This window comes from Sorex fumeus, unplaced genomic scaffold (genome assembly GCF_029834395.1).
Source record: "Sorex fumeus unplaced genomic scaffold, SorFum_2.1 ptg000015l, whole genome shotgun sequence".
In the NCBI taxonomy this organism is placed as follows: Eukaryota; Metazoa; Chordata; class Mammalia; order Eulipotyphla; family Soricidae; genus Sorex; species Sorex fumeus.
In genome coordinates this window covers 17,121,994-17,146,790 of record NW_026606072.1, presented here as the reverse complement: position 1 = coordinate 17,146,790, position 24,797 = coordinate 17,121,994, and the positions used below count along the sequence as shown (strand labels likewise).

Genomic DNA, 24,797 nt, shown 5'->3' with positions numbered 1-24,797 from the left:
GGTTGAACTGTAAATGAATGACCTTAATTAAGAAGAGCCACATAACATTTCTTACAATTTTTTTTCTGTTTATTTAAAACTTACCCTATGGATGGTGATATTCCATGTATTAGAAGGATTATTTTAGAGTCTTAAAGAAGATAGTACAACAGTTGGGTTCAATCCTGGCATCCAGATGGTCCTCTGAACCCCTCCAGGAGTGATTTCTGATTGCAGAGCCAGAGCACTATAAGTTGTAGCCCCCAAACAACAACAGAAATCATCATTAAGCAAAACAAAACATTTATAGATACCTGTTTGATTTGCGTGGTAAGAGGCATAAGAAATGTCAGAATCGAGTGAAAAAATGTCACTGAAATGTAATTGTTTTTATCCAAGGGATCAGTGAGTAATCTGACAAATTGTCAGTGTGAATAGCCCTGTGCTATTTATTTGCTGTTGAGATCAAGATTTTTGATAGTTAACTAATCCTTGAATAATTTTAAGATTTTTGAACTTTGTTTATAGCACTCTATTTTCGTTTTGGGGGTTTGGGTGGGGGTGACTTCCTGGGATCAAACCCAGGTAGATTGAACCCCAGGTTAGCTGCATGCAAAGCTACTGCCTTACCCACTGTACTGTCACTCTGGACCCTGTTCATAGCAGTTTAAGGGTGGATTGGCTTAAAAAATTTTTTTCTCTTTCTTTGCTTTTTGGGTCACACCCGATGATACACAGGTGTTACTCCTGGCTTTGCACTCAGGAATCACTCCTGGCGGTGCTTAGGGGACCATACGGGATGCTGGGAATTGAACCCGGGTTGGCCTCCTGCAAGGCAAATGCCCTACCAGCTGTGCTATCGCTCCGGCCCCCTGACTTGAATATTTTAATAATCTCTATTCTTGGTATTAAGATACACAGTACCAGTAATGATTAGAGCAGTTACTAGGCTGTTTCTTTTTTCTCCCATAAGAATCTCTTCCTCTTTCTTGACTCCATTTTCTTTTTTTTAATTTCCCTGTACTTAAAATTGTAGGTTAAAAATCACTTAAAAATAACAGCAGGACTAGAATGATAGTATAGGAGTTAAGACTCTTCTTGCTTTTGCTTGTGGTTGACCCTGATTCAATCCCCAGCATTTCATATACCCCCTTTTCCCCCCAATGTTGCCAAGATGATCTAGGAGTAATTTCCCCAAGTGGTTGACCCTGATACAGTCCCCAGCATTTCATAGACCCGTTTCTCCCCCAATGTTGCCATGAGCTAGGAGTAATCCCCAAGCACAACCAGATGTGAACCAAAATCCAGTGATTTCCCCCCCGCCCCCTCCAACACACACATAGTGCTGGTTAGATAGTATGGCAGGTAGGGTGCTGTACCTATCAGACTCGGATTTGATCCTGGCACCACATATGTCCGCCGAGCACAGCCAGGTATAAAGCATTTACAAATGTAAGTAAACAGTGTAAATTGTCGAATGTAAATCATAGAGTGGATTGTGTCGGGTGCTTTTATGTAGTATATCCTAAGTCTTAGAATAACTCTATGAGGAAATAAGTTAGTTGCTAGGTTTGCAAGTTCAGATTTTTTGAGGAACTGAGATTTGAAGAAAGTTTCTTAGGATAAGGATTGGGATCTCTAGTTTGATTTCAGAGCCCATAGTTATAATCACTGTGTCGTATTTATGCTATCCTGTGGTTTTGGCTTTTTTTTTTTTTTTGCTTGCTTGTGTCACACCTGGCAACGCACCAGGCTCTGCACTCAAAAATTACTCCTGGCGGGGCTCAGGGGACCATATGGGATGCTGGGAATCGAACCCAGGTCCGCCGTGTGCAAGGCAAGACACCATATCTGCTGTGCTATCACTCCAGCCCCTGACTCGTTCTATTTGGAGCATTATCTTGTTACTTTTTAATATGCTGCTTTTGGGGTTAATATTGATCACTATTAGAATTTAATAAATAAGGTAGAAGACTATTACTAAACTGTTCGCTTTGTGTAACAAAGTTTAAATGTTGTAATTAGATCTCATTTGTTTCTCCTCCTAGTATGAGGCTAAATGTATATTAGCTTATTAGCTTTAACTTTTTCTGTTTCTGAGCAGAGATAATCAGATGGGTTTTATTGGGGCTCCAAGCAGTGCTCAGCGCCCCCACCCCTCCCCCCCCCTCCCCCCATGGCTATCTTCAACCAAATCCTCTGGATGGTTGAATGCTAGAGTCTAAGGACACAGTGCTTTTTTGGGTCCTGGGGTGCTAGGCATCAGATCACTTAAAATTTTTTTCTTTTGCTTATCTCTGAGACTTTTTTTACTATTTTGGACTCACACTTGGGACTATTCCCAGCAGTCCTCAGGGTAGCATGCTGTGCAGGAATCCAACCCAGATCTTTGGCATAAGAGCATTCATTTGAGTATTCACTCAACCTATTGAGCTCTGATCCTGGTGCTGTGGCCCTTTATGATTGAGTAAAAGAATAATATGGAAGTAGCAGGAATGAGAAAAAGGAATGAGCGGAAAAAAGGAAAAAGCTATATAAATGAGCCGAAAAAAGGAAAAATTATAGGAGAAAGAGCCAAGAATGGGAATCTATAGTTGAAAGCATACAAAACATGCACTCTGCTAGTGAACCATATCCTGTAGTCAGTGAACATTTGTATATATGTGATTTTACATTTCTGTGGTTTAGAAATTTGGGAGCAGTTGAGCGTATTGATTCTGACTTCTCTAGGTCTTACATAAATCTCACACAAGGTGATTACCAGGGCTGTAGTAATCTGAAGGCTTGATTGGGACCTGAAGGATTTTTTTAAGATTGTGTACTCATTTTGCTTTCAGGTTGGAGCGATAGCACAGCGGTAGGGCATTTGCCTTGTGCGTAGCCGGCCTAGCTGAGCCAGGGTCGATTCCTCTGCCCCTCTTGGAGAGCCTGGCAAGCTACCAAGAGTATCTCGCCCACACGGCAAACCCTGGCAAGCTACCCGTGACGTATTTGATATGCCAAACACAGTAACAAGTCTCACCATGGAGATGTCACTGGGCCCGCTCCAGCAAATTGATGAATAACGGGAGGACCGTGATCGTGACTGTGACTTTGTTTACTGAGCCCTTTCTTTAGGGCTCAGATCCTTAACCATATGTGGTTCAAGCTGCTTTTTTTGACCACATGGCAGCTACAACTCCCAAATCAGAATACTCTGAGAGATAAGTAGGTGTGTGCCTTTTATGACCTTGTCTCAAAAGTCACTAATGCCTCCTTTTATTTAGAAGTTAGTCACCAAGTGTAGCCTAATCTACAGCAGAGGAATTAGAGTTTCACTTTTTGTTAAAGAATTTGTGTACTTAAAAATTGCAGTAGGAGGTAATTCATTATCTTTATGAATAGTAGCTGCCATCATAGTTCTTCACCCCATTATTAGGTTCTGTTGTTTCAATTTAATTTTAATTTTTTTTTTCATTTTGGCCATACTGATGCTCAGGGTTTACTCCTGGCTCAGTGCTCAGTGATCACTTGGGCAAGGCTTAGGGTGATGGGGATCCCTACTGACTGTATTATTGCTCAGCTATTTTACGTTTGGAGAAGAAAGTATGGTCAGGTGCTAGAGAGAGTACAGCGGGGAAGGTGCTTGCTTGCCTTGAACAGTGCTGACCCGGGTTTGATCCTCGGCATTCTATATAGTCCTTCAAGCCCCTCCATTAGTCATTCCTGAGTTCTGAGTTAGGAATTATCCCTGAACACTGCTGGGTATGCAGTGTTACTGTTACTGTTAATTACTGTTCTACTTTATTTGTCTACTACTTTAGGTATCTAGTTTTTGTCCCCCCCTTATTTTGATTTGGGTTACACCTGGCAATGCTCAACTCAAGGGTTACTTGTGGCTCTGCACTCAGGAATTTACATATGGTGGTACTCAGGGGCCCATATAGGATACCAGGGATTGAACCTGGGTCTACCCTGTGCAAGACAGGCTCTATGTCCACTGTATTATTGCTCTTGGCCCAGTTTTTGTGCTTTTGTAATGGACTTGGTTTAGCATGATGTCCTTGAACTTGATGTCTTAAAGCTGATGTTGAAATAAAAAGTTACGTTATTTTTTTTTAAAAATCATGAAGGTGAGTGAGTGGTGTGGTGGTAGAATGCATGGCTTGCATGTGTGAAGACAAGCCCCAAAATGCCATTAAAAATGTCATAGAAAGTTTATCATAATCCCCTGTAGAGAAAGGAGACATCATGCTATACAGGACCATTAGAGGAAGTATCAGCTCTGATGGAATGCAAAAGTAGCTGTCAAGAGAGCAGTTTACTGGGATTTTTGCAGGGGAAAGGCAGGATAGGTTCATTTGGGCTATTCGAATAATTTTAGTGGATTCTGGGATGTTATGGCTGTCCCTAGTATTGTTTCTTTCCTTGGTAGGGATTCCAACCCCACACTCTTAACTTGTTGACACTTGACCCACAGCCCAACCTCTTGTTTTTTTCTAAAGATAATATTCATTGTGTATATATATATATGACTTATTAATGGAATATAGGTTTCTTTCACCTTTTGGTTATAGTGAAAGATGCTGCCAGTGAATACAAATGTTTTGAGTCACACCCATAGGTGTTCAGCTTTATACTAAGGCATAGTTCCTTATGGTACTTGGGGATGTATGGTACCAGGTATCAAATTGGGCTTGATTGCATGTGCAACAGTACCTTACCTCCTGTTATCTTTTTTACCTTTAATTCTTTTTTATTTATTTATTTTTGCTTTTTGGTTCACACCCGGCAATGCACAGGGGTTATTCCTGACTCCTGCATTCAGGAATTACTCCTGGCGGTGCTTGGGGGGACCATATGGGATGCTGGGAATTGAACCCGGGTCAGTCGCTTGAAAGGCAAATGCCCTACTCACTGGGCTATTGCTCCATCTCCAAGACCTTTAATTCTTAAAATACTTGTGGGCATATAACTACAAGAATAATTGAATCATATGACAAAACCTTTCAGTTTTTTTGAACCACCATACTGCTTTTAATAGTTGGGCTATTTTGCATTTCTTTCGGTGATTACAAAAGTTCTTTTCTCCATTACTTTCCAACATTTGTTTTCTAGGAACCCCTCTAATAGCTGTGATATTGTGGTTTTGAATGGCATTTCCTTAATGTTTACTGATGTGATTAGCAATTGCTTTCATGTGTTTATTAGCTACAGCATACCTTCATTGGAGAAATGTCTGCCTAAGACCTTTATTTTAAAATCATGTGGTTCTTGTTGTATTTCTTTATTCTGGGTATCATCACATCAGAATAGTGGATTTTGATAACTAATTACCAATGCTTGCATGTTCTAGCAGGTTGGTAAGCTTTGTAGGGTTATTTGGTCACATCTAGCTATGCGTATAGGGGCCTGTTACTGGGTACAAAGCCAGGAGTGATCCCTCTCTGTACTTGGGACCATATGTGGTATGGGGCATTTGAACCAGGGTTGTGGTTGCAGTTATATATGCAAGGTAAACATCTTATTCCTGTATTACCTCTCTGTAAGCTTTTCGGAGGGGGGGGGTACATCTGGTGATGCTCAGGGTTTACTTATTCAGCACTCAGATCACTTCTGGTGGGCTTGGGGGTCATATGGGGTGCCTGGGATCAAACCCAGGTTGGCCACATGCAAAACAATTACCCCTCTTGTAAGTTTTATCTTAAATACATTCCTCATTGACAGTGACCAGTAGAACCATATTCTTATTTCACAGATGGGAATATTAAGGTAGATTTTATGTAGCTTGCCAGTATCACATTATAACTAGTATTTCTGAGTGTATACGTTCTATGTCTGGTTCTTAAGGTTTATTGTACCTTTTGGGCCACATCTGGGATCACATAAAAATTTCCAGGTGAGAGGAGTTGTGAATGATAAAACAATAAAAGTTTTAGGAAAATCATTTCAGTTTTGTTCTGTCAATTCTCTCCCCCCCTTACCATTTTCTTTCTTTTATTTTTGGGGCCATCCTTGGTGGTACTTTCCTGGAGGGATATAGTGCTGGGGATTGAACTCAGACCTGCTTTTAAGCCAAGCTTGTGTTCAGTCTATTTTATTAAAAAAAATTCTTTTTAAATTAAATTTTATTTTATGCACCCTATTTTACAAACTGTTAATGATAGGTTTTCATGCATACTACATTCCCCAGAGAGTTCCCTTCTGTCCACTGTTGTATCAGTATTCTTGGCCCTCCCTGAGATAAACTTACTTCCTACTAAAGATCAGTTTTCCATTTTTTCAAACTATTTTAGTTTCTTTCCAGCCCAAGAAGCTCTTCTAGAAACTTTTGTCCCCTGTCTCCTGATACCATGATTTGCTTGGACTCTATGTGTATGATCCCTTTTTATTTGCTTTTGAACCAAACCTGGTAATGCTGGAACATATTTCTTGGCTCTGTGCACAAGAGTAACTTCTAGTCCTGGTGGTGCTCAGAGGCCTTTGAGGTGCCACGGATCAAAAATAGGTTTGGTTATGTGCAGGTTAAGTGTCCTTTTGGTCTGTTTTTTTGAACCACATTCCTCTCAGGATTTAGTCCTAGCTTTGACTGGTGGGCTCAGAGGACCATTTGCACCATACTTGCTGTACTTTTCTTTCTTTCTTTGAATCCTGCAAAGGATTCAAATCTTCTATCCTGATCTCTATATATTCTGCTTAAAAATTTCGTATGTCTAGAGCTAATCTGTATGTTCAAACAATCTTTTGCAGTGCTATGCTTTTTTTCCTAGATTAATGAATGGCTACATTATCCGTTTTCTCAAGCTGAAAGACTTGAACCATCTTTAATTTCTTTCCTTTTATCTACTCAGTTAACAGATCTGATTTGCTTTCCCTCCAGAGTCTCCCAAGTATATTCATTTCTAGTTCATTGCCACTATATGTTGCTTAGTCTTTGTCTTCTCACCTGAGCTTCTGTTATTCTATTCTTTTTTCCTTTGCTGTTTTGCACCCCTTTAGTTTTCCCAGACTGTAGTATCTTCCCAGTAGAACAAAGAATATCCAGATTATAACCCAAGGGTTTATATTTTTTCACATGTGACCACCTATTTTTGAGGGGGGTCCGCACCTCACCCAGCAGTGCTCAGAGTTCAAACCACATACAGTGCGAGGACTCTAATCAGGTAGGCCTCATGCAAAGCCAGTGCCTTAAACATTATACTCTCCCGCTGGCCCCACAACCGAGGGATGTGGGGGTGGGTTGATCCTCACCTGCTGCTGCTTGGGTCACTCCTGGTTGTGCTTGGGGATTGAACTGGGTGCCTGCTTGCAAGGCAAGTGCCTTCACGCCTATACTGTCACTCTTGACTATTGCCTGAAAAACAACTTGCAATCCCTGGTATATGAAATTAGGTACACAAATAAAAGATACATTGATAGTTTTTTAAATATCAATAAACATCTTGATATTTAGAAACATTTACAATTCCATGTGGGTTTGTAGCAACAAGTATCTGCATTGTGGTCTTGGTCTTTCTCAGGGAAGCTAGGAATTTTTTTTCTCTTAGTGTTTATCTTTCTGCCATTGTTCTTTTTTGTGTGTATTTCTTTCCCCCCACCCCCCTCAGTTTTAGTTCATGTTATATTTTGAGTGACTTTATTTATTTATTTTGGTTTTTGGGTCACACCCGGCTCTGCACTCAGGAGTTACTACTGGCGGTGCTCAGGGGACCATATGGGATGCTGGGAATCGAACCTGGGTCGGCCGCATGCAAGACAAACGCCCTGCCCGCTGTGCTATCTCTCAAGCCCCCTTGAGTGACTTTAATGACTGACTTTGTGTTAAGTTTGGGGCTGTTATTCTATAGTCTATGGCCTGTCTTGTTCTTGACTACACTGCTTCTTCAAAAGAAGTCAGTAGTAGGGCCAGGGGAATACTGCAGTGGGTAGGGTGCTTGCCTTGCTAGCGGCTGACCGGGGTTTGATCCCTGAGCTCTGCCAGGAGTAATCCCTGAGCAGTCAGGAATCAACACTGAGCATTGCTGGGTGTGGTCTAAAACAAACAAAAGGAGCCAGTAAGGTTGGAGAAATAGCACAAGAGAGTAAGCTGCTTGCTTTGTGTGCCCAATGTGAGTAAGCTTAGAGCCAGGAGTGAGCCTAGAGCAAAACAAAGCCAAACAAGTGATTACCTTTATTTTCACTCATTTTTATAATTTATACTGCTTATGGTCTCAGTGCAGTTCCTTGAAGAGTAAAATATTATTAAATATTAAGTTAATGAAGGGATTGAACCCAGGGCCTGGCACATGCTCTCCACTGAGAGATATCCTTTTATCTCATGCTTCCCTCTGCTTCAAAATAAATTCATTTTGTTGCATGGTAGTATTTTCTGAGTTTTTATTTAAGTTTCTAGACCTTTTGCTAGACTTGGAACTACTTGATTAAAAACTACTCTGGTCATTAAATTTTTTTTTCTTTTTGGGTCACACCAGTGTTGCACAAGGGTTATTCCTGGCTTTGCACTCAGGAATCACTCCTGGCGGTGCTCGGGGGACTATATGGGATGCTGGGAATCGAATCCAGGTCGGCTGTGTGCAAGACAAATGCCCTACCAGCTGTGCTATGACTCCAGCCCTTAAAAAAAGTTTTTTTTGGGCATGGGCGGCAGGGAGGTGGAAATCAACATCCGGTGATGCTCAGGGATTACTCCTGGGTCTGCATTCAGGAATTACTCCTGGCAGTGCTCAGGGGACCATATGGGATGTCAGGGATGGGACCAGGGTCTGCAAGGCAAATGCCCTACCTGCTGTACTATTGCTCTGGCCCAGATGGCCATTAAAAATTAACCTCAGTTTTGAACTCCTACATTATAGGGATTGAAAATGCAAATTTCTCTCATGCTGAAAAAGATAAAAACCATTTAGATTTCACGGAGTGACTGAAATACACGGTTGAAAGGAATTTCACAATTCCAGAAGGCATGTTAATTTATATTTGAGAAGAAACAAAACTGGTGTTTCCGAGTCAAAGAGACAAATATAGGCGCAGAACTTCTTATTGTACAATTTCTCATTGGTCTTTTTTACCCCCTCTAGGAGCACGTTACAGATCCCTTGCAAGGCGGCTTGTTTACCAAAGCTTTATAAGTATGCTGAGTGAGGTTGTGAGGAAATAATTATAAACACTAACTAGATTGAAACATTAGAAAGATGAGGGCCATAGAGAGCTCAAAGTACTGGGACCATGCTTTGATATCCTTGACTTCACATGGTCTGTCTGCTTCACTGGAGCTCCCATTTCCACCAGCCCCACCAGATGTAGGCCAAACCAAAAATCATTAAACAGATTCTTAGAGAAATGGATTGATTTGATTATGAAAATGTTCTTAGGGCTTTACCTATTGGTTGTTGTTGCTTTAGGTAGTTTCAGGTGTTTTGCATGAATTACTCTTTAGCCTCTCCCATTAAAATTTGTTTCCTTAATAGGAACATTGTGGAAGTAGAGATAAATGAGTGAGCACATAATTTCTGTAGTCTCATTAAATAAGGACCTGCTAGAGTTGAGCAAATAGTTCAGTGGGGTAGGGTGCTTGATTACCTTGCGCATGGCCCACCCGAGTTGGATCCCCCGCATCGCATATGGTCCCCTTCCCCCTTCATGAGTGATAGCTGATGCAGAACCAGAAGTAGGTCTTGGGCAGTGCTTGGTGTGGGCCCAAAGCAAATCAACAAGAAAAATAGTACCAGAACTTTAGTAGTTGTCACCAGCAGCATTGTTGCTCAGGAGCCACTAATGGTACAGTTGATGGTGCTGGTGGGGGCATGTAGTGCCAAGGTGGAGCATGGAGTGTTGACTCTGCTTTGCATGTATCCGATCACACATCAACTATGTCCCAAGGACATGACTGTATAAGACAACAGTGTTTGGGAATAAAATTGTGTAGGTCAGTGGAGAGCAGGTATTGATGGTAGGAGTAGCTCAAACCATTTTTCACATCTGGGAATTTTCTGTGTCTATGGGGCATACCCTACATTACTGGAGAGTGGGGGGGCCATGGCTACATGTGGTGGTGCTCTGGGGGCCAGGGGTGCTAGGGATTGAATACTCAACCCTGTTCAATATGAGGCATCTATGTGAGCATCAGAGTCACATCTTGGTTTAATGTGACTTGATTTAATGTGAATAATTTGTATGGTTTGGTATAGCTCTAGGCAAAGACAGTACTTTAGAGAATTCCGTTATGTACCTGTTAGGACTAATATATAGAAAGTAGTACCTTTAATCACTCCCTCCTCGGTTATTTATACCATGAGTATATGTGTGTATGATGGTTTAAAATTTCAAGGGACTGGAGAAATAGTATAGCAGTGCTTGTGTCTTTGCATGTGGCCAAACTGGGTTTGATCTCCAATATCCCACATGGGCTGGAGCGATAGCACAGTGGGTAGGGCGTTCGCCTTACAAACGGCCAACATGGCCGACCCGAGTTCGATTCCTCCGCCCCTCTCGGAGAGCCCGGCAAGCTACCGAGAGTATTGGATATGCCAGACACAGTAACAACAAAGTCTCCAATGGAGACGTTACTGGGCCCGCTCGAGCAAATCGACGATCAACGGGAGGGCCTTTACCTTTACCTTTATCCCACATGGTACCCTGAATCCTGCCAGAGAAGTCTCTGAGCACTACCAAGTGTGGCCTCCCCAATCCCTACCCAAAATTGGTTTGGCTTTTTTTTTTCCCTTAGTGAAGCAACATAGTTTTTCTTGAAACTAATTTAGAAAGATGTGAGGGAGAGGAAAAAACGAGAAGTATGTGTTGGAGAGAGAAATCAGGGTTTTAAGATAAGCAAAGAAACACGAACAAGTGGGATTCATGTCAAGAGAACATGGGCTTAAAGAGCAAGCCAAGCATACCATTATGGTCTGGAGAGAGAATACATCAGGTAAGGTGCTGCCTTGTATCTGACTAACCTGATTTCAATCCATGGCTCTCTATATAAATTGTTACCCGGAATCCTGCCAGTAGTGACCTGACCTGAGCAAGCACCACTGGGTATGGCCCCAGCACCAAAAATAAAAAATTTCAGCTGCCACTGATTAGTACTATGACCTTGAGAACTTTATAATGTGCTTTATATGTACATAAAAGCTTGTTTTGTTTTGAAAAAAAACTTCAGGTATATAAAGAGGACTAAATAAGCTAATAGTTGTAAAATCCTAAGCAAGCTATCTAATAGCATATGATGTGTATAAATGTATACTTTTCAAAGCTTTAGGAATGATGCAAGTGAATAACAGTGTAAATATTGAGTATATTTTCATAAGTGGGGTTTCTGAGTAATTTTGAATGCTATGCCAAATTGCTCTCTAGAGTTACCATTAATTCACATTTGTAGTGCTAATGGGTATGAGACGTTTTTATTTGCTGTTTTTCCTTTTAAATTTATAGCCTTCCCCTATTTTTCTGATTTATTTTTTTCTGTCGGAGGATTAGTTTATATTTGAAGGAAAGTTAACCCTTATGTGTTTTCCTTTACCTTGGTTGTGATGAAGTTTGTGATCTAGCTGCCTTTTGTATATATTGTATACTTAAAAGTATACATATTTAAATAAAGGCCCTCCAGTGGTGCTTAAGGGTGTAGTAGGGGAAATTGCTCAGTAGTAGTACTGGGTCCACCCGTATACACTTGTAGTGTTTAGAGGATCATGCTTTGTACTCAGGCCTGTGAGCATGCAAGGCACAGTCCCTTTGAAGTTTAAGGCACATGCTACCTACCTGTTCTCCACTGGGTTTTCTTTGTGGGTGGGACACACCCAGTGATGTTTGGGGGGTAGCTCCTGGGTGTGACCATGTGATGTTGATGATTGAACTTGGGTTTCTCTAATGCAAAGCTGCTGCTGATCCTGCTCTTCCTGCTTCTCCTGCTCCTCCTGCTCCTTGCTCTGGCCCCTGCAAAGCATGTTATTGGTCCTTCAGCCTAGCTCTTGACTCTGTAATTTCTGATTTTTATTTTTTTCTAGTGGCTTTTTTGTTTTAATTTTCCCCCAGTGGAATGATTTTGGAATTTATTTGTAAGGCTTGTTTTGCCTATTTAATAACTGATTTTGTTAATTGGCTCTTCCATTTTCACCTCTCCTTCCCTCATCGATATGTTGTGACTGAGTACGGGTTTCCCATATCTGAGGTACCTCTCACACTTTGCTCTGGCGCTAGTTGGGGGTTAAACATTTAATTCTGGTGCTCACATACATTCTTGTAGTGCTTGCTGGCAGTCTTATTAAAATCCTTTAGTTTTCAGTGTTTTCACACACCTGACTGCTGTGGTTGGGAACTGTTGTCTGCTACACTAGGATAGAGCTGCCAGGATCTCATTGAGCACTTGTGGGTCACACTAGAGAATGCTTTCTTAGTTTGTTTGCAAGCCAGCTATTTTGCCACTGATCCATCAGCTAGCCCTAACTTACTGTTTCGTTTTTCACCTTTTTATTTTTAGAAGTCTGAGGACCTAACCCAAGTCTCTTGCATGTAAGAGGGCTTTTTTTGCTACTGAACCAAATCCCTGGCTTTACTTGTTTTTAGATTACTTGTGGAAGAGTCTTTGTTTTTTTTTACTTATCTTTGGCCCACACTCAAAGACTGTGGCTAGCTTAGTGCTTGCTCAGAATTTGCTTTTGGTGGTATGGTGCTCTGGGACCATACAATGCTGGAAATTGAACTCAGCCTTTGGCATGTAGGGCATGCACTCTAGCTCTTTGAGCTATTTTAATTTAGTTGAATTGGGGTTAAGTGGTTAAGTACTATTTGCATGTTTCTTTTTGGAGATCATTAAAAATGTTGTGTCTCTGTGTATTTCCTAAAATGGTTGTTTGGAAAGAAGATATACTAGGTATTTGGGGGCTTAGCTCAAAAACCCAAAAGATTGGTTTTTGTTTTGGGGCTGTACTTGGTGGTACTCTGGTTACTCCTGGCTCTACATTTTAGGAGTTAACACCTGGTGGAAGGGAACATAATGTGTTTTCAGGGATCAAACCTGGGGGTGGAGGTGGTTTAGCATTTGATATATAAAGTCCTAATATCTAAATGAGCTTCTCTTTTTCCCTTTTTGGCAGTGCTGGAATTTTAACCCAGGTCCTTACAATATCTACCACAAGTGTCTTAACTTGCTGTTCTAGAGAGTTACATTCCTCTCTGGTCTCCATTTCTTTGGGGTGAGGGGAGGCTATTGTGGGGAGGGTGGTTGTATTGGGCTATACCGCATGGTGCTCATGGGCTATGTCTGCTCAGAGGCCATGTGATGCTGGGGATCGAACCATGGTTGGCAGCATGCAAGGCAAGCACCTCAGTCATATGTACTATTTCTTCAGCCCCTATCTTCTATTTCTTACTGATTTTTAAAATCCATTTGATTTATATTATGCTGAGAAAGATGTTAGATTGAATTGTGTTTGATTTTGAGTGTGTGTGTGTCACCTGTGATTTTTTTTTCTGTATTTGAACGTTGTATCACTGTTTCATGGTGCCAAAAATAATGGCAGTTACTAATCACAGTTAATTGCATTCTTGTCTGGGGTATCTTTGAATGCGATTCTTACCAGTTCATGTTCTGCACTGTCACTTGCTTTTCATCCTATCAGAGTGTTTTTGTTCCAGATGTTACTATTTTTTTTTCAATCTGTTGAGTCTTTCATTGACTTTTTGGATTTTGGGCCACAGCTGGCTGTCTCCCTGTATCATGGGTCTTATATATCTTCTGCTTTTTCCTGGTAAACATCCTTTTCCCTTACCACGAACGTTTACAATAGTTGTATTGGGCCCATGACTCAGTGGTAGAACACTTACCTTGCCTCTGTGGCCCTGGGTTCAATTTCTTGTAGTACTAAAATAAAATCTACAATCGGTATACTTGTCTACTAATGCTATCGTCTGTCATTTGTAATTGGTAGCATTATCTTACTTTTTTTTATAACTGGTAATATTATTTTGAACATGCTCAGCTGTGCTGGGATAGAGGGTGATGTTGGTTGGAGTTGTTGGAAAGGCATCTGTGTGGGAGATGGAATCTAGTTCCACACGTGCAAGGCATGTGTTCTTACCACTTGAACTACATTCTTGCCGAAAATAAAGAATTTAATCTTGTTAGTGTTAGATTTTATTATTGGACTAACTTTGGGAAATACGTTAAAAATTACTGTGGATTAATTAGGCCCTTGCTCGAGCGGGCCCAGTAACGTCTCCACTGGAGACTTTGTTGTTACTGTGTCTGGCCCTTTAAAAAAATGCTATGAGAGAAAAACTAAACTAGGTAGAGTTACTGTGAAATCCTTTTAAAATTGAGTTGCCATAATGTTTTTTATTGGCTGAGGTTTTAGGCCATGTCTGTGAGTTTTAGGGATTACTCTTGCTTCTATGCTCAGGGCTTATGACCTTACCACCTGTGTTTATGTCTTACTACTGGTGGTGCTTAGGAAACCCAATGTGGTTTAAGGGGCCAAATTGGAGTCTGTACTATAATCCCACTATTCTTTCTCTGGTCCTAGACATCTTTATTTTTTTTTAATTAAAATTTTTTTTTGTTTTTTGTTAATTTTTCTACCTCACCCAGTGATGCTCCAGGTCTGACTCCTGACTCTGCACTCAGAGCTCCATTCTGATGGGACTGGGGGTGGGGGGGGGGCATCTGGGAAGTTAGGGATTAAGCCTTGGTTGGTGGTGTGTAAAGCAAGCTCCCTACCTGCTACATTATTGTTCAGGGCTCTCCTAGACATCTTAAAAAAAAAAATGGGGGCTGGAGAGAGAGTACCTTGCTGCCACATTGGATGATTCTGGTCAGTCCATGCACCACATAATGGTCCTCTGAGCACAATGCCAGGAGTAGTACACCTCTGTGAGTGTGTGCCCTGTGTACCTCTTGCCTACTCTCAAAAAATAGACCAGGGCTGTAAAGGTAGCTCAGAGACTAGGGTTGCACACTTTGCTTGAGGAATAATGTGTTTAATCCTAGGCACTGCATGTTCCCTTAAGCACCAGTGGTTATGTGCCACCCTTCTCCCAAAAGCCAGACATAAATTGGATGACAGAACGGTGAATTCTACAATAATCCATAGAACATTATTTGAAGAAAATTAGTTTATTACAGTATAGAATATAGAATGGGTGAACACAAACAACCTTAGTATTACTAAAAAGGAGTTAAATGCCTGAACATTTGAGATCAAAATAGGTAGAATTTGTGTGGCAAAATTTGCAATTGGGAACCCAGAAGGACCTAGCCTAGGGTCTGACCTATGTGTATATGTGGAATGTTTGCTGCTTTGGCCAAATGTTCAGGGGCAGTGCTTTTTATTTTTCCTCTCTCCAAGTTCTTCTTTATTAGTGGTTCTGAAAATTTTATTCATTTGCCTGGCTGTTTCTTGAGTTGTTTTCTTTGTATTCATGATTCTCCTTTATTTTTTGTCTGTTGCCACTAAAACACTTTAGTGTTTATTAAATATGAACAATGAAGTGGTTAAAAAGATATTTGGGAATTTTGGGTATGTGAGTGTTTATTGAATAGCTTTTATATTGCAGTACTCTGAAAAGCTAAGTAGGTATCTCTGTGGTGTTAGTGCTCCTGCTGCTCCTTACTTTGATCATCTGTATTTTGAGTAATTGCTCAATTTTAGTGTTGTATGTTTAGTTCTCCGATTTTCTGTGGATATTCAACTGGTATCCTTCACTTGAGTCTGTTTTCTGACACTAATTTTTGGAAGGAATCCTGTGTAGGACTCAGTTCCTTATGATACTTCTTCTTACCCTACTTCAGATACCCATCTCTGAAGTAGGGTTTTAGGTTTCCCTCGCTTGTGTTCCAGTAGTTTGCCAACTGGAGATTCTTGCCCAGCACAAGAAAAGAACTTATTGCTGTGCGTTATTGTTTATTAGAGAGGGACATATGAATAGCCGAATGGAAAGCCATCTAGGTTAAGGTCTGGAAGGTTCTCCCTGTAGTAGTTTCTGTTGCTGTGGAACTTGGGCTCTTTTTGGTAATGCAGGGCACCTAGTTGTGGCACAGTGCTTAGGCATCACTCCCAGTGGACCATGCTAGGGATTGAATCCAGGCTTCGCATAGGCAGAGTATGTGCTCAGACTTTTGAGCTTTCTACCCAGGGCCCCTTGAAGCTCTCTGAACCCCCTCATTGACATACATTTTGGGAAAGCAGGGTATTTGGGCCTACTCCCAGGGCTGCTTAAAGGTCACTCTTGGCAGTAGTTGGGGGACTAGAAGGTGCCAGGCATCAAACAGGGTTTAGCTGCATACAAGACATTTGCTTTAAATGCTTTGTTAAAGCTCTCCCGCCCCAAACATGGATGTAAACTTCAGTCATTCAATGATTACTTCATTGGCCATTGATTATCAGTCCGAAGTTAACAGACAAAACTTTTTGGAAACTTGGCCCTAGAGTTTTGTTAAATCTTTTTCTTTTTTTCCCTATGGCTTCTGGTTCTGCGTTCAGGGATCACTACTGGTAGGGCTCAGGGGACCATATGGGATGCAGGGAATTGGACTTGGGTCAGCCAGCTGCTTGTGCCCTACACACTACACTGTACTAGGCCCCATTAGCAACGTTTTAATTTAAACTCCCATTCCTTTCTCTCCCATTTTATTTTTCAGATGACTGGGGTTCCACACATGATTGGTTGTAGTAGTGGCACTTGTAGTTGTGGCCCTGGACAGGATTCTTAAACTTTTAGTTAAGGAACTTGCAAACACTTAGCTGTGTCAAACAGCAGAGCTGCTGGGACTACCCTCTGTATGCTGTAGTAGTACTGAGAATTAAGCTCTCAGTTTCATGTTTCTAAGAAAGCATTTTTTGCAGCTGCACTATCCCTGGACCCCACTCAGTTATTATTGATTCTGTTTAAGACAAATTTTACATCATGGAGATATTATTTACCCAAGCTGTGCATGTTTGTTTTTCTTGTCATTACTTATCACAGCGGTAGGGCGTTTGCCTTGCACGCAGCCAACATGGCCAACCCGAGTTCGATTCCTCTGCCCCTCTCGGAGAGCCCGGCAAGCTACCGAGAGTATCTCGCCCGCACGGCAGGGCCTGGCAAGCTACCCGTGACATATTCGATATGCCAGACACAGTAACAAGAAGTCTCACGATGGAGACGTTACTGGGCCCGCTCGAGCAAATCGATGAACAAGATGAACAATGGGAGGACCGTGACCGTGACTTATTTTAAAAAACAAAAAACAATAAACCACACTGACAGTGCTATAGGTGCTGCTTCCTGTGTGTTGCTCTGAGATTGTTCCCTGTGGTGCTCCAGGGGATGGTTTGGTGCCTGGTATTGAATCTTTGTCTCCCAGGTGCAAAAGCATGTGCACCTGCCCTTTGCTTTTTGGAGTCACACTTGGCAGTGCTCAGGAGTTACTCCTGGCTCTGTGCTCACGAATTACTTCTGGTGGTGCTTGGAGGGACCATATGGGATACCAGGGATTGAACTTCGGTCCGATGTGTGCAAGACAAATGCCCTAATCACTCTACTATTGCTGTGGCCCTTTTATTTTTAAAAACAATTTTGGGGCTTCAACCTGGTAGTGCTCAGGGTTTACTTCTGGCTATTGCTCATGGATTGTGTGTGTGTGTGTGTGTGTGTGTGTGTGTGTGTGTGTGTGTGTGGTGTGGTGGTATGTGGGGCAGACTGACATGATGGCAAACCATGTGTAGTGCTGGGGAATGGAACCAGTCTGTATCAAGGCAAGCACCTTAATCCCTGTATTCTCTCTCCATCCATTTCTTCCCCACTTTAAAAGCTTGTATCTTTTCATACTGCATTTTCCACATTGCAATAAGTACATTTTATTATTTTAGCTTAAAGAAGTAGGGTAATGTTCCTGATAATTTGCTTATAACTTTTCTGATAAAGGAATTTGTCCTCCTCCTACATTCTTTTTTTACAATTGCTGTAAGTCCTTAGTATTATCTATGGATCCTTGGAAAAGGAATTTTTATGTTTTTTAGAAAGTGACCTGAAAACAAAATTGATTTAACCAGAGGAACTTTGCTGTATTTGTAACTCAGCTTTACTGATGTTAGATGCCAGACTTTCCTCTGGGGCCCTCTTTCTTCTTTGTTAAATAGTTTGGGGGTGGTGGGGTTACCTGTTCAAGAAACTATGGTTTGAATTAGGTTTTATCCCAGTTCGTCAATATTAGCTATAAAATTTTAGGATCCCATTGAATGAACTTCAGTTTTTTGAGGAAAATAATACAGATATTCATAGATAATAAAGTCCAGTTCGTTATACGTTTTGAAGTTCTTCAAGTAGCATTTTTTCCTTATAACTTTAGTAATACTTTTTTTTCTTATAACTTTAGTAATACTCAATTTTATTTTCATGTGCATAAAGCAGAGGTCTTGAACAACTTCAGATCTTTATTTGGAGCTACTCCCAGTAGACCTTCGAGGTCACACTCAGCAATGCTTGGAGACTATATCTGGTGCCGGGGATTGAACCTGGGTGTCTGGCTTGAATCAGGTAGATTCCTAAAAAGATAGAATCCCTGGGGTGTTACTAGAGCTGTGACCTCTCACTGTCCTACTTTCATCTATTTTTATATTACTAAAATCTTCATCTTCCACTATATACATATCATGTATAAATGAAAATCATTTCAGTATGTTTTATTGTTAACTAGTTTGCTAGGGCAGCCATAATAAAATGTTGCAGGTAGGGTGGCTTAATTCTCTAAGTTGGAATTTGGAAGCCTCGGATGCTTCCAAGTTACCTCCAATACCTCTGTCTTTGACTTGCTTGTAGTTAAGCACACACTACTTCAACCTGTTTATCTTGTATCAGTCCCAGCACAGTTAAAATAGGATCAACTTTTTTTTTTTCTTTTTGGCGATGCACAGGGGATACTCCTGGCTCTGCGCTCAGGAATTACCCCTGGTAGTAGTGCTCAGGGGACCATATGGGATGCTGGGAATTGAACCCACAAATGCCCTACCCGCTGTGCTATTGCTCCAGCCTCCGAAATAGTCAACTATAAGAAATTAATTTAAGTCAATCACCTCTTTGCACTTGAAGAACTTATTTCCAAATGTGGTTGTATTCTGAGGGTTAGGGAAGGTTATTATAATTTCTGTATATAATTGCTGGGGCTGCTTATTACAATGAATGTAATCAGATTACACAGTGAAAAGAAATTGAATAGATTGGAGCTTTTGAAGCTTTTATTTGCCCTTTAACTTGTAAATACAAGTTCTATTTCATTCTAAACTAGCTTTCTCCCTCCCCCCCCCCCCTTCCTGGGATCTAAATTAGACTGACAAAAGGTAAATTAACAAGAGAAATAAGACAAATTAACAAGAGAAATAAGTTTATCTGCATATGCTAACCACCCCACTACTGGAAAAGGGAAGTGTCAATGGAAGAAGCAGATGATGTTTTATAAATGTTAGACAAAAGCTTTTGTTTTAGTGAAAATTTTTTGATGAGGTTCTGCTTTTAAGATAGATAAAGCAGGTCAGGAACTCTTGTTTTTGACTTAAAATTAAGTCATAAGTCTGTTTTCCCTTGGCCCAGGCAAAGGGGGGGGGTGGCATAATCTGATTTGCTTCATACATTTGTATAAATATCCTAACATTAACTGCTATTCTTAACTCCCCCCAGCTACTTATATTTTATTCCTTAGAGTGTATTTAAATTATAATATATAAAAACATTTCAGAAAAAAACAGGTTATTTTTGGTGTGCATCTTGGAAATAGTTTTTAGTTTATAACTTCAGCCATTGCTATTTTAGATAATTGGGGGCAGGGGAGTTCTTGTAAATTTTTATTTGGTACAAACTTTGAATATTTTTATTCCTGTCAAATTATGGTGACTATATTCCAAGTTCTCAAAATGTTTTTGAAATACCAACATCCTGTTTGTGTTGCAGAGTAGTATGTAGTGTTCCACAGTAGATAATAACCCTTTATATAATCCTATAAAACTTAATCTTACACTTCTATTTTAGAAGACTTCCAAGATCTAATACAAGATAATAGTAAAATTAGATCTCACAGTTCCTGAGGTTTTATGTAGTTTATTTTGATTAGGCATACTTGTATTTGTTCTGCAAAGTGCTATCACTGCAACCATAAAAGTAGCCACTGGGAAAAAAAGAAAATTTAAAAGTTAATTTCAGGGCGGGAGAGAAGAAAGTACAGTGGGTAAGGCTCTTGACTTGCCAATAGCCTTTCTGGGTTTGATCCTCAGTACTCCCTTGAGCCCACCAGAAGTCATCCTTGAGTTCAGAGCCAGGAATAACACCGGAGCATATCTGTGTGGGCCCAAAACAAAAAAAGTCATTTTGCTGCCTAGTTGGGACAAACTGCCAACTAGGAACCTAGAAATCAAGAATATTCAGTTTGAAATAGATGATAGTTGTATTTTTGCCTTTTCTAGAAGAAACTCATGATATGCAGAATATTATAAGATTGTTGTAATTTAAAGGAGTTAAAGCTGTAAAAGGTATTTGTCAGGAACTACAGGTCTAATTCCTTTAATATTTTTATATGACAGGGACTTGCCATGAGGTGTTGAAGCCTGTTTCATTGAGTCGGAGAGACTGGACCTAAATGGCGCAGCATGACTTTGCACCAGCCTGGCTTAATTTTCCTACTCCACCATCGTCAACAAAGGTACTCAGCCCTTCATCTTTCTTTGCCTTTTTAGCCAGACTTTCCTGTTTATTTCCCCCACAAATGTAATTACAATCCAAGGGTTTAATATTTCTGCAAGATACTTTTTTGTATTACGTTGAAATTATTTCATACCTGGTCACTTTTCAGCCTTCCATTATTCAACATGCTAAACCATTTACTTCCTATTTGAAGTAAAGCCCAAAGCGTTAAAATTCTAAACAGATAAGTTGAATATTACTTTTGACCTTTTTTCCAACACTTTCTTATAGATTGTTTTACTTACTATAATACTTAAAAAATTGGAGTTTGAGCCAGAGAGATAATACAGGGGATAAGCACTTAACTGTACTAAGCCAACCCTGATTCATTCCATATACCACATGATGGTTCCCTGAGCACTGCTGGTGTGACACCCTCTCTCTGTTGCCCCCCCTGCCAAGAGTTTATTTTTTTCCTTTTAAAATTCTCTACAATTAAAAAGCTAGTATTTTTCAGTCAAAGCCTTGAAATGTCACTTTACTGAAGCTTGAGGAGTGATAAGAATTTTGCAGCACTGGGACCAGAAAGTACAGTTAGCAGGCAGGTTCATGACACCACTCCTGGTGGTACTTTGAGGAGGTGGGGAGGTATACTTGGTTTTGCTCAGGGCTTATTCCTGACTCTGTACTTAAGGCTTATTCTTAAAAGGATAGGGAGACCATATGGGGTGCTGGGGACTGATCCCATGTCAGCCACTTGCAAGGCAAGTGCCTTACTCATTATACTATTTCTCTGGTCCCAGAATTGACGCTTTTGAGGTGTTGGAGATAGAACTGGTGTTAATGCAAAACAAGTGCTTTACCTCTTGTACTACCATATGACTCTAAAATGTTCATTTCGTTTTAAAGTTTAAAATAGTAGTTAGCATTACAGCATATTGAAATAGTTGTTTACTTGCCACTAACAATAGCCTTTCCCTTCTCCTTGCTGAAATTATCTTGGGGCACTTTCTGTTTGTTTTTGGCCCACACTTGGCAGTGCTTAGGGGCTATTAATGGCTTTGTGTTCATGTAAATGATCTGTGGTGGAGGTGGGAATGGGATGGGGGACCATATATTGTGGTAGGATCAAATTAGGGTCTATTTTATGCAAAGGAAGTTCTGCATGCACCTGCTGTAATCTCTCCAGCCAACTGTTCTTTAACAGAAGGCAGATTTTTCAGGAAGTTACTAATATTACTTGTTTTTGTTGTGGTTCTTTTTTTTTTTCTTTTTGGATCACACCCAGCAATGCACAGGGGGTACTCCTGGCTCTACGCTCAGAAATTACTCCTGCGGTGCTCAGGGGAACATATGGGATGCTGGGAATCGAACCCTGGTCAGCCAAGTGCAAGGCAAATGCCCTACCTGCTGTGCTATTGCTCCAGCCCCTTGTTGTTGTTTTTATAAAAAGAGAACAAAGATCCTAGAGTAGGCCATATGCCACAGGGCTAACCATGCAGAGCCAGGAATAAATCAGATAAATTGGAGTTCTTGGAATCTAGACTTTTTGTGAGTTAAGATTTTTATGACAGTTTTTTTGAAAAATAGCTCTTGGAGAACAAATTTGTTTGGACCTGTGTTCCGTAAATATGCCGTACTATTTTGAAACAGCTGCATTGAAATAGTAGACTTTAATTTGTGAAGATAATTTTTTTTAATGTAGGAGTATTTATTAAGCCACTGCTATTTATTAACCCACTGATTAGCTGATTGAATTGTGCATGAACTCCACCTTACTTTTTAATTTTTTTCATTTTTTATAATTTTATTTATTGGATAACCATGAGAGCAGTTACAAAGCTTTCAGGTCTAAGTCTTGGTCCTATGATGAAACACCAGTACCTTCACCCATTCTTGACCCCCAACAGCCCCAGTATACCCCTACCCCAAACCCTCCCCCTACCTGTGGGGCAGATGATTTCCACATTACTCTCTCTCTACTTTGATCACATTCAGTATTTTGACACCAGACCCACCATTATTATTTGAGATTTTACCCCAACACTCAGATCTGCTGAAAAGGCAACAGTAGACAATTTGTTTTCTATTGCTGGTTATGAATAACATATGATGTCGCGTGGCTGCAGTAGTGGCCACGTGATTTTGAAATTCAGAAATTTTAATACTTAAATCTGGAGGGATTTCTGCCAAAACCTGCTGGGTTCCGAGATTTGCTCCTGAGTCTCTGGGATCATGGCCATTAAGCAGCTTGATCAGGAGCTAGAGAGGCCGTTCGTGGGTGATGACTTGGGGTCTCGTTGGGGTGGGGAGGACAGGACCGGCTCCACCCCCATCCTGTGAGGCCCAAAATGTCTAGTCACTGCAGGCCCAAACCTGACTGTCCAGTGACCTCTGGAGGATGACGGCCACCGAGCTGCCAGGGGGAAGCAGGTGAAGGGACGACACCCTTTCCCCCCTGAGGTGGCCCAGCGACAGTAACCTACTGCAGGGTCCGGATCCATTTCTCCAAAAGCCGCTGGGTTTCAAGATTTGTTTCTGAGTCTCTGGGATCATGGCCGTTTAGTAGCTTGATCAGGAGCCAGAGAGGCAGTTCGTGGGTGATGACTTGGGGTCTCGTTGGGGTGGGGAGGACAGGCCCGGCTCCACCCCCATCCCATGAGGCCCCATGTGTCTCGCCACTGGGGGCCCAAACCTGACTGTCCAGTGGCCTCTGGAGGATGGCAGCCACCGAGCCACCAAGGGGGAGCAGGCGGAGGGACAGCACCCTTTCCCGCCTGGGGTGGCCCGGTGACAGTAACCTACTGCGGGTTCCGGACACATTTCTGCCAAAAGCCGCTGGGTTTCAAGATTTGTTTCTGAGTGAGTCTCTGGGATCATGGCCATTAAGCAGCTTGATCAGGAGCCAGCGAGGCCATTCGGGGCGATGACTGGGGGGGTCTATTTGGGGTGGGGAGGACAGGACCGGCTCCACCCCCATCCTGTGAGGCCCAAAATGTCTAGTCACTGCAGGCCCAAACCTGACTGTCCAGTGGCCTCTGGAGGATGACGGCCACCGAGCCTCCAGGGGGAAGCAGGCAAAGGGACGGCACCCTTTCCCCCCTGGGGTGGCCCAGCGACAGTAACCTACTGCAGGGTCCAGACGCATTTCTCCAAAAGCCGCTGGGTTTCAAGATTTGTTTCTGAGTCTCTGGGATCATGGCCGTTTAGTAGCTTGATCAGGAGCCAGAGAGGCAGTTCGTGGGTGATGACTTGGGGTCTCGTTGGGGTGGGGAGGACAGGCCCGGCTCCACCCCCATCCCATGAGGCCCCATGTGTCTCGCCACTGGGGGCCCAAACCTGACTGTCCAGTGGCCTCTGGAGGATGGCAGCCACCGAGCCACCAAGGGGGAAGCAGGCAAAGGGACGGCACCCTTTCCCCCCTGGGGTGGCCCAGCGACAGTAACCTACTGCAGGGTCCAGACGCATTTCTGCCAAAAGTCGCTGGGGTTCGAGACTTGTTTCTGAGTTTCTGGGATTATGGCTGTTAAACAGCTTGATCAGGAGCCAGAGAGGCCATTCGTGGGCGATGACTTGGGGTCTCATTGGGACAGGGAGGACAGGACCGGCTCCACCCCCATCCCGTGAGGCCCTCCGTCCTGTCACTGCAGGCCCTAACCTGACTGTCCAGTAGCCTCTGGAGGATGGTGGCCACCGGGCCGCCAGGGGGAACAGGCCAAGTCACGAAACCTATTCCCACCTGGGTTGGCCCAGCACCAAGTAACCTACTGCAGGTTTCGAGATTTGTTTCTGAGTCTCTGGGATCATGGCCATTAAGCAGTTCAATCAGGAACCAGAGAGGCCATGCCTCCGATTATATAGCTGAGCTGAAATTGTTTTGTGGGTTTGTTTCCCACATACCTAACTTTTGGCCGTTTACTTTCTTGGTAAACTTTGCCCCAAGTTTTTTGGGGGGTCCAAAGGCACAGCAGCAATTTTGGGGTATCTGGAAGTCTGAAGGCACCATAGGGCTGCTGATACACTCGCCTCACAGGTACAGTTTGACCTGCTGGCGGCACTATACCCCCTGTGAAGATAAATTTTTAATAATTTGATCTGACCTTATATTGTACAAATTTCAGCATTCATTTCCTTTTTCTTTTCTTTTCCAATAGTACCCAAATTTTTAGACTTTGGCAGGGGGTGGGGCACCTGAGTTG

At 41.9% G+C, this 24,797-nt stretch overlaps 1 protein-coding gene across 2 annotated transcripts in view; it reads left to right on the top strand.

Moving 5' to 3' along the window:
* GPBP1 (GC-rich promoter binding protein 1) overlaps positions 1 to 24,797 on the top strand; it is a 63,774-nt gene that overhangs the window by 5,910 nt on the left and 33,067 nt on the right. For both annotated transcript variants that reach the window (XM_056112071.1, XM_056112069.1), the window contains exon 3: positions 20,499 to 20,617. In XM_056112071.1, coding sequence (XP_055968046.1) covers positions 20,555 to 20,617 — 63 coding nt within the window. In that variant the 5' untranslated portion in view covers positions 20,499 to 20,554. The remainder of the gene's footprint in view (positions 1 to 20,498; positions 20,618 to 24,797) is intronic.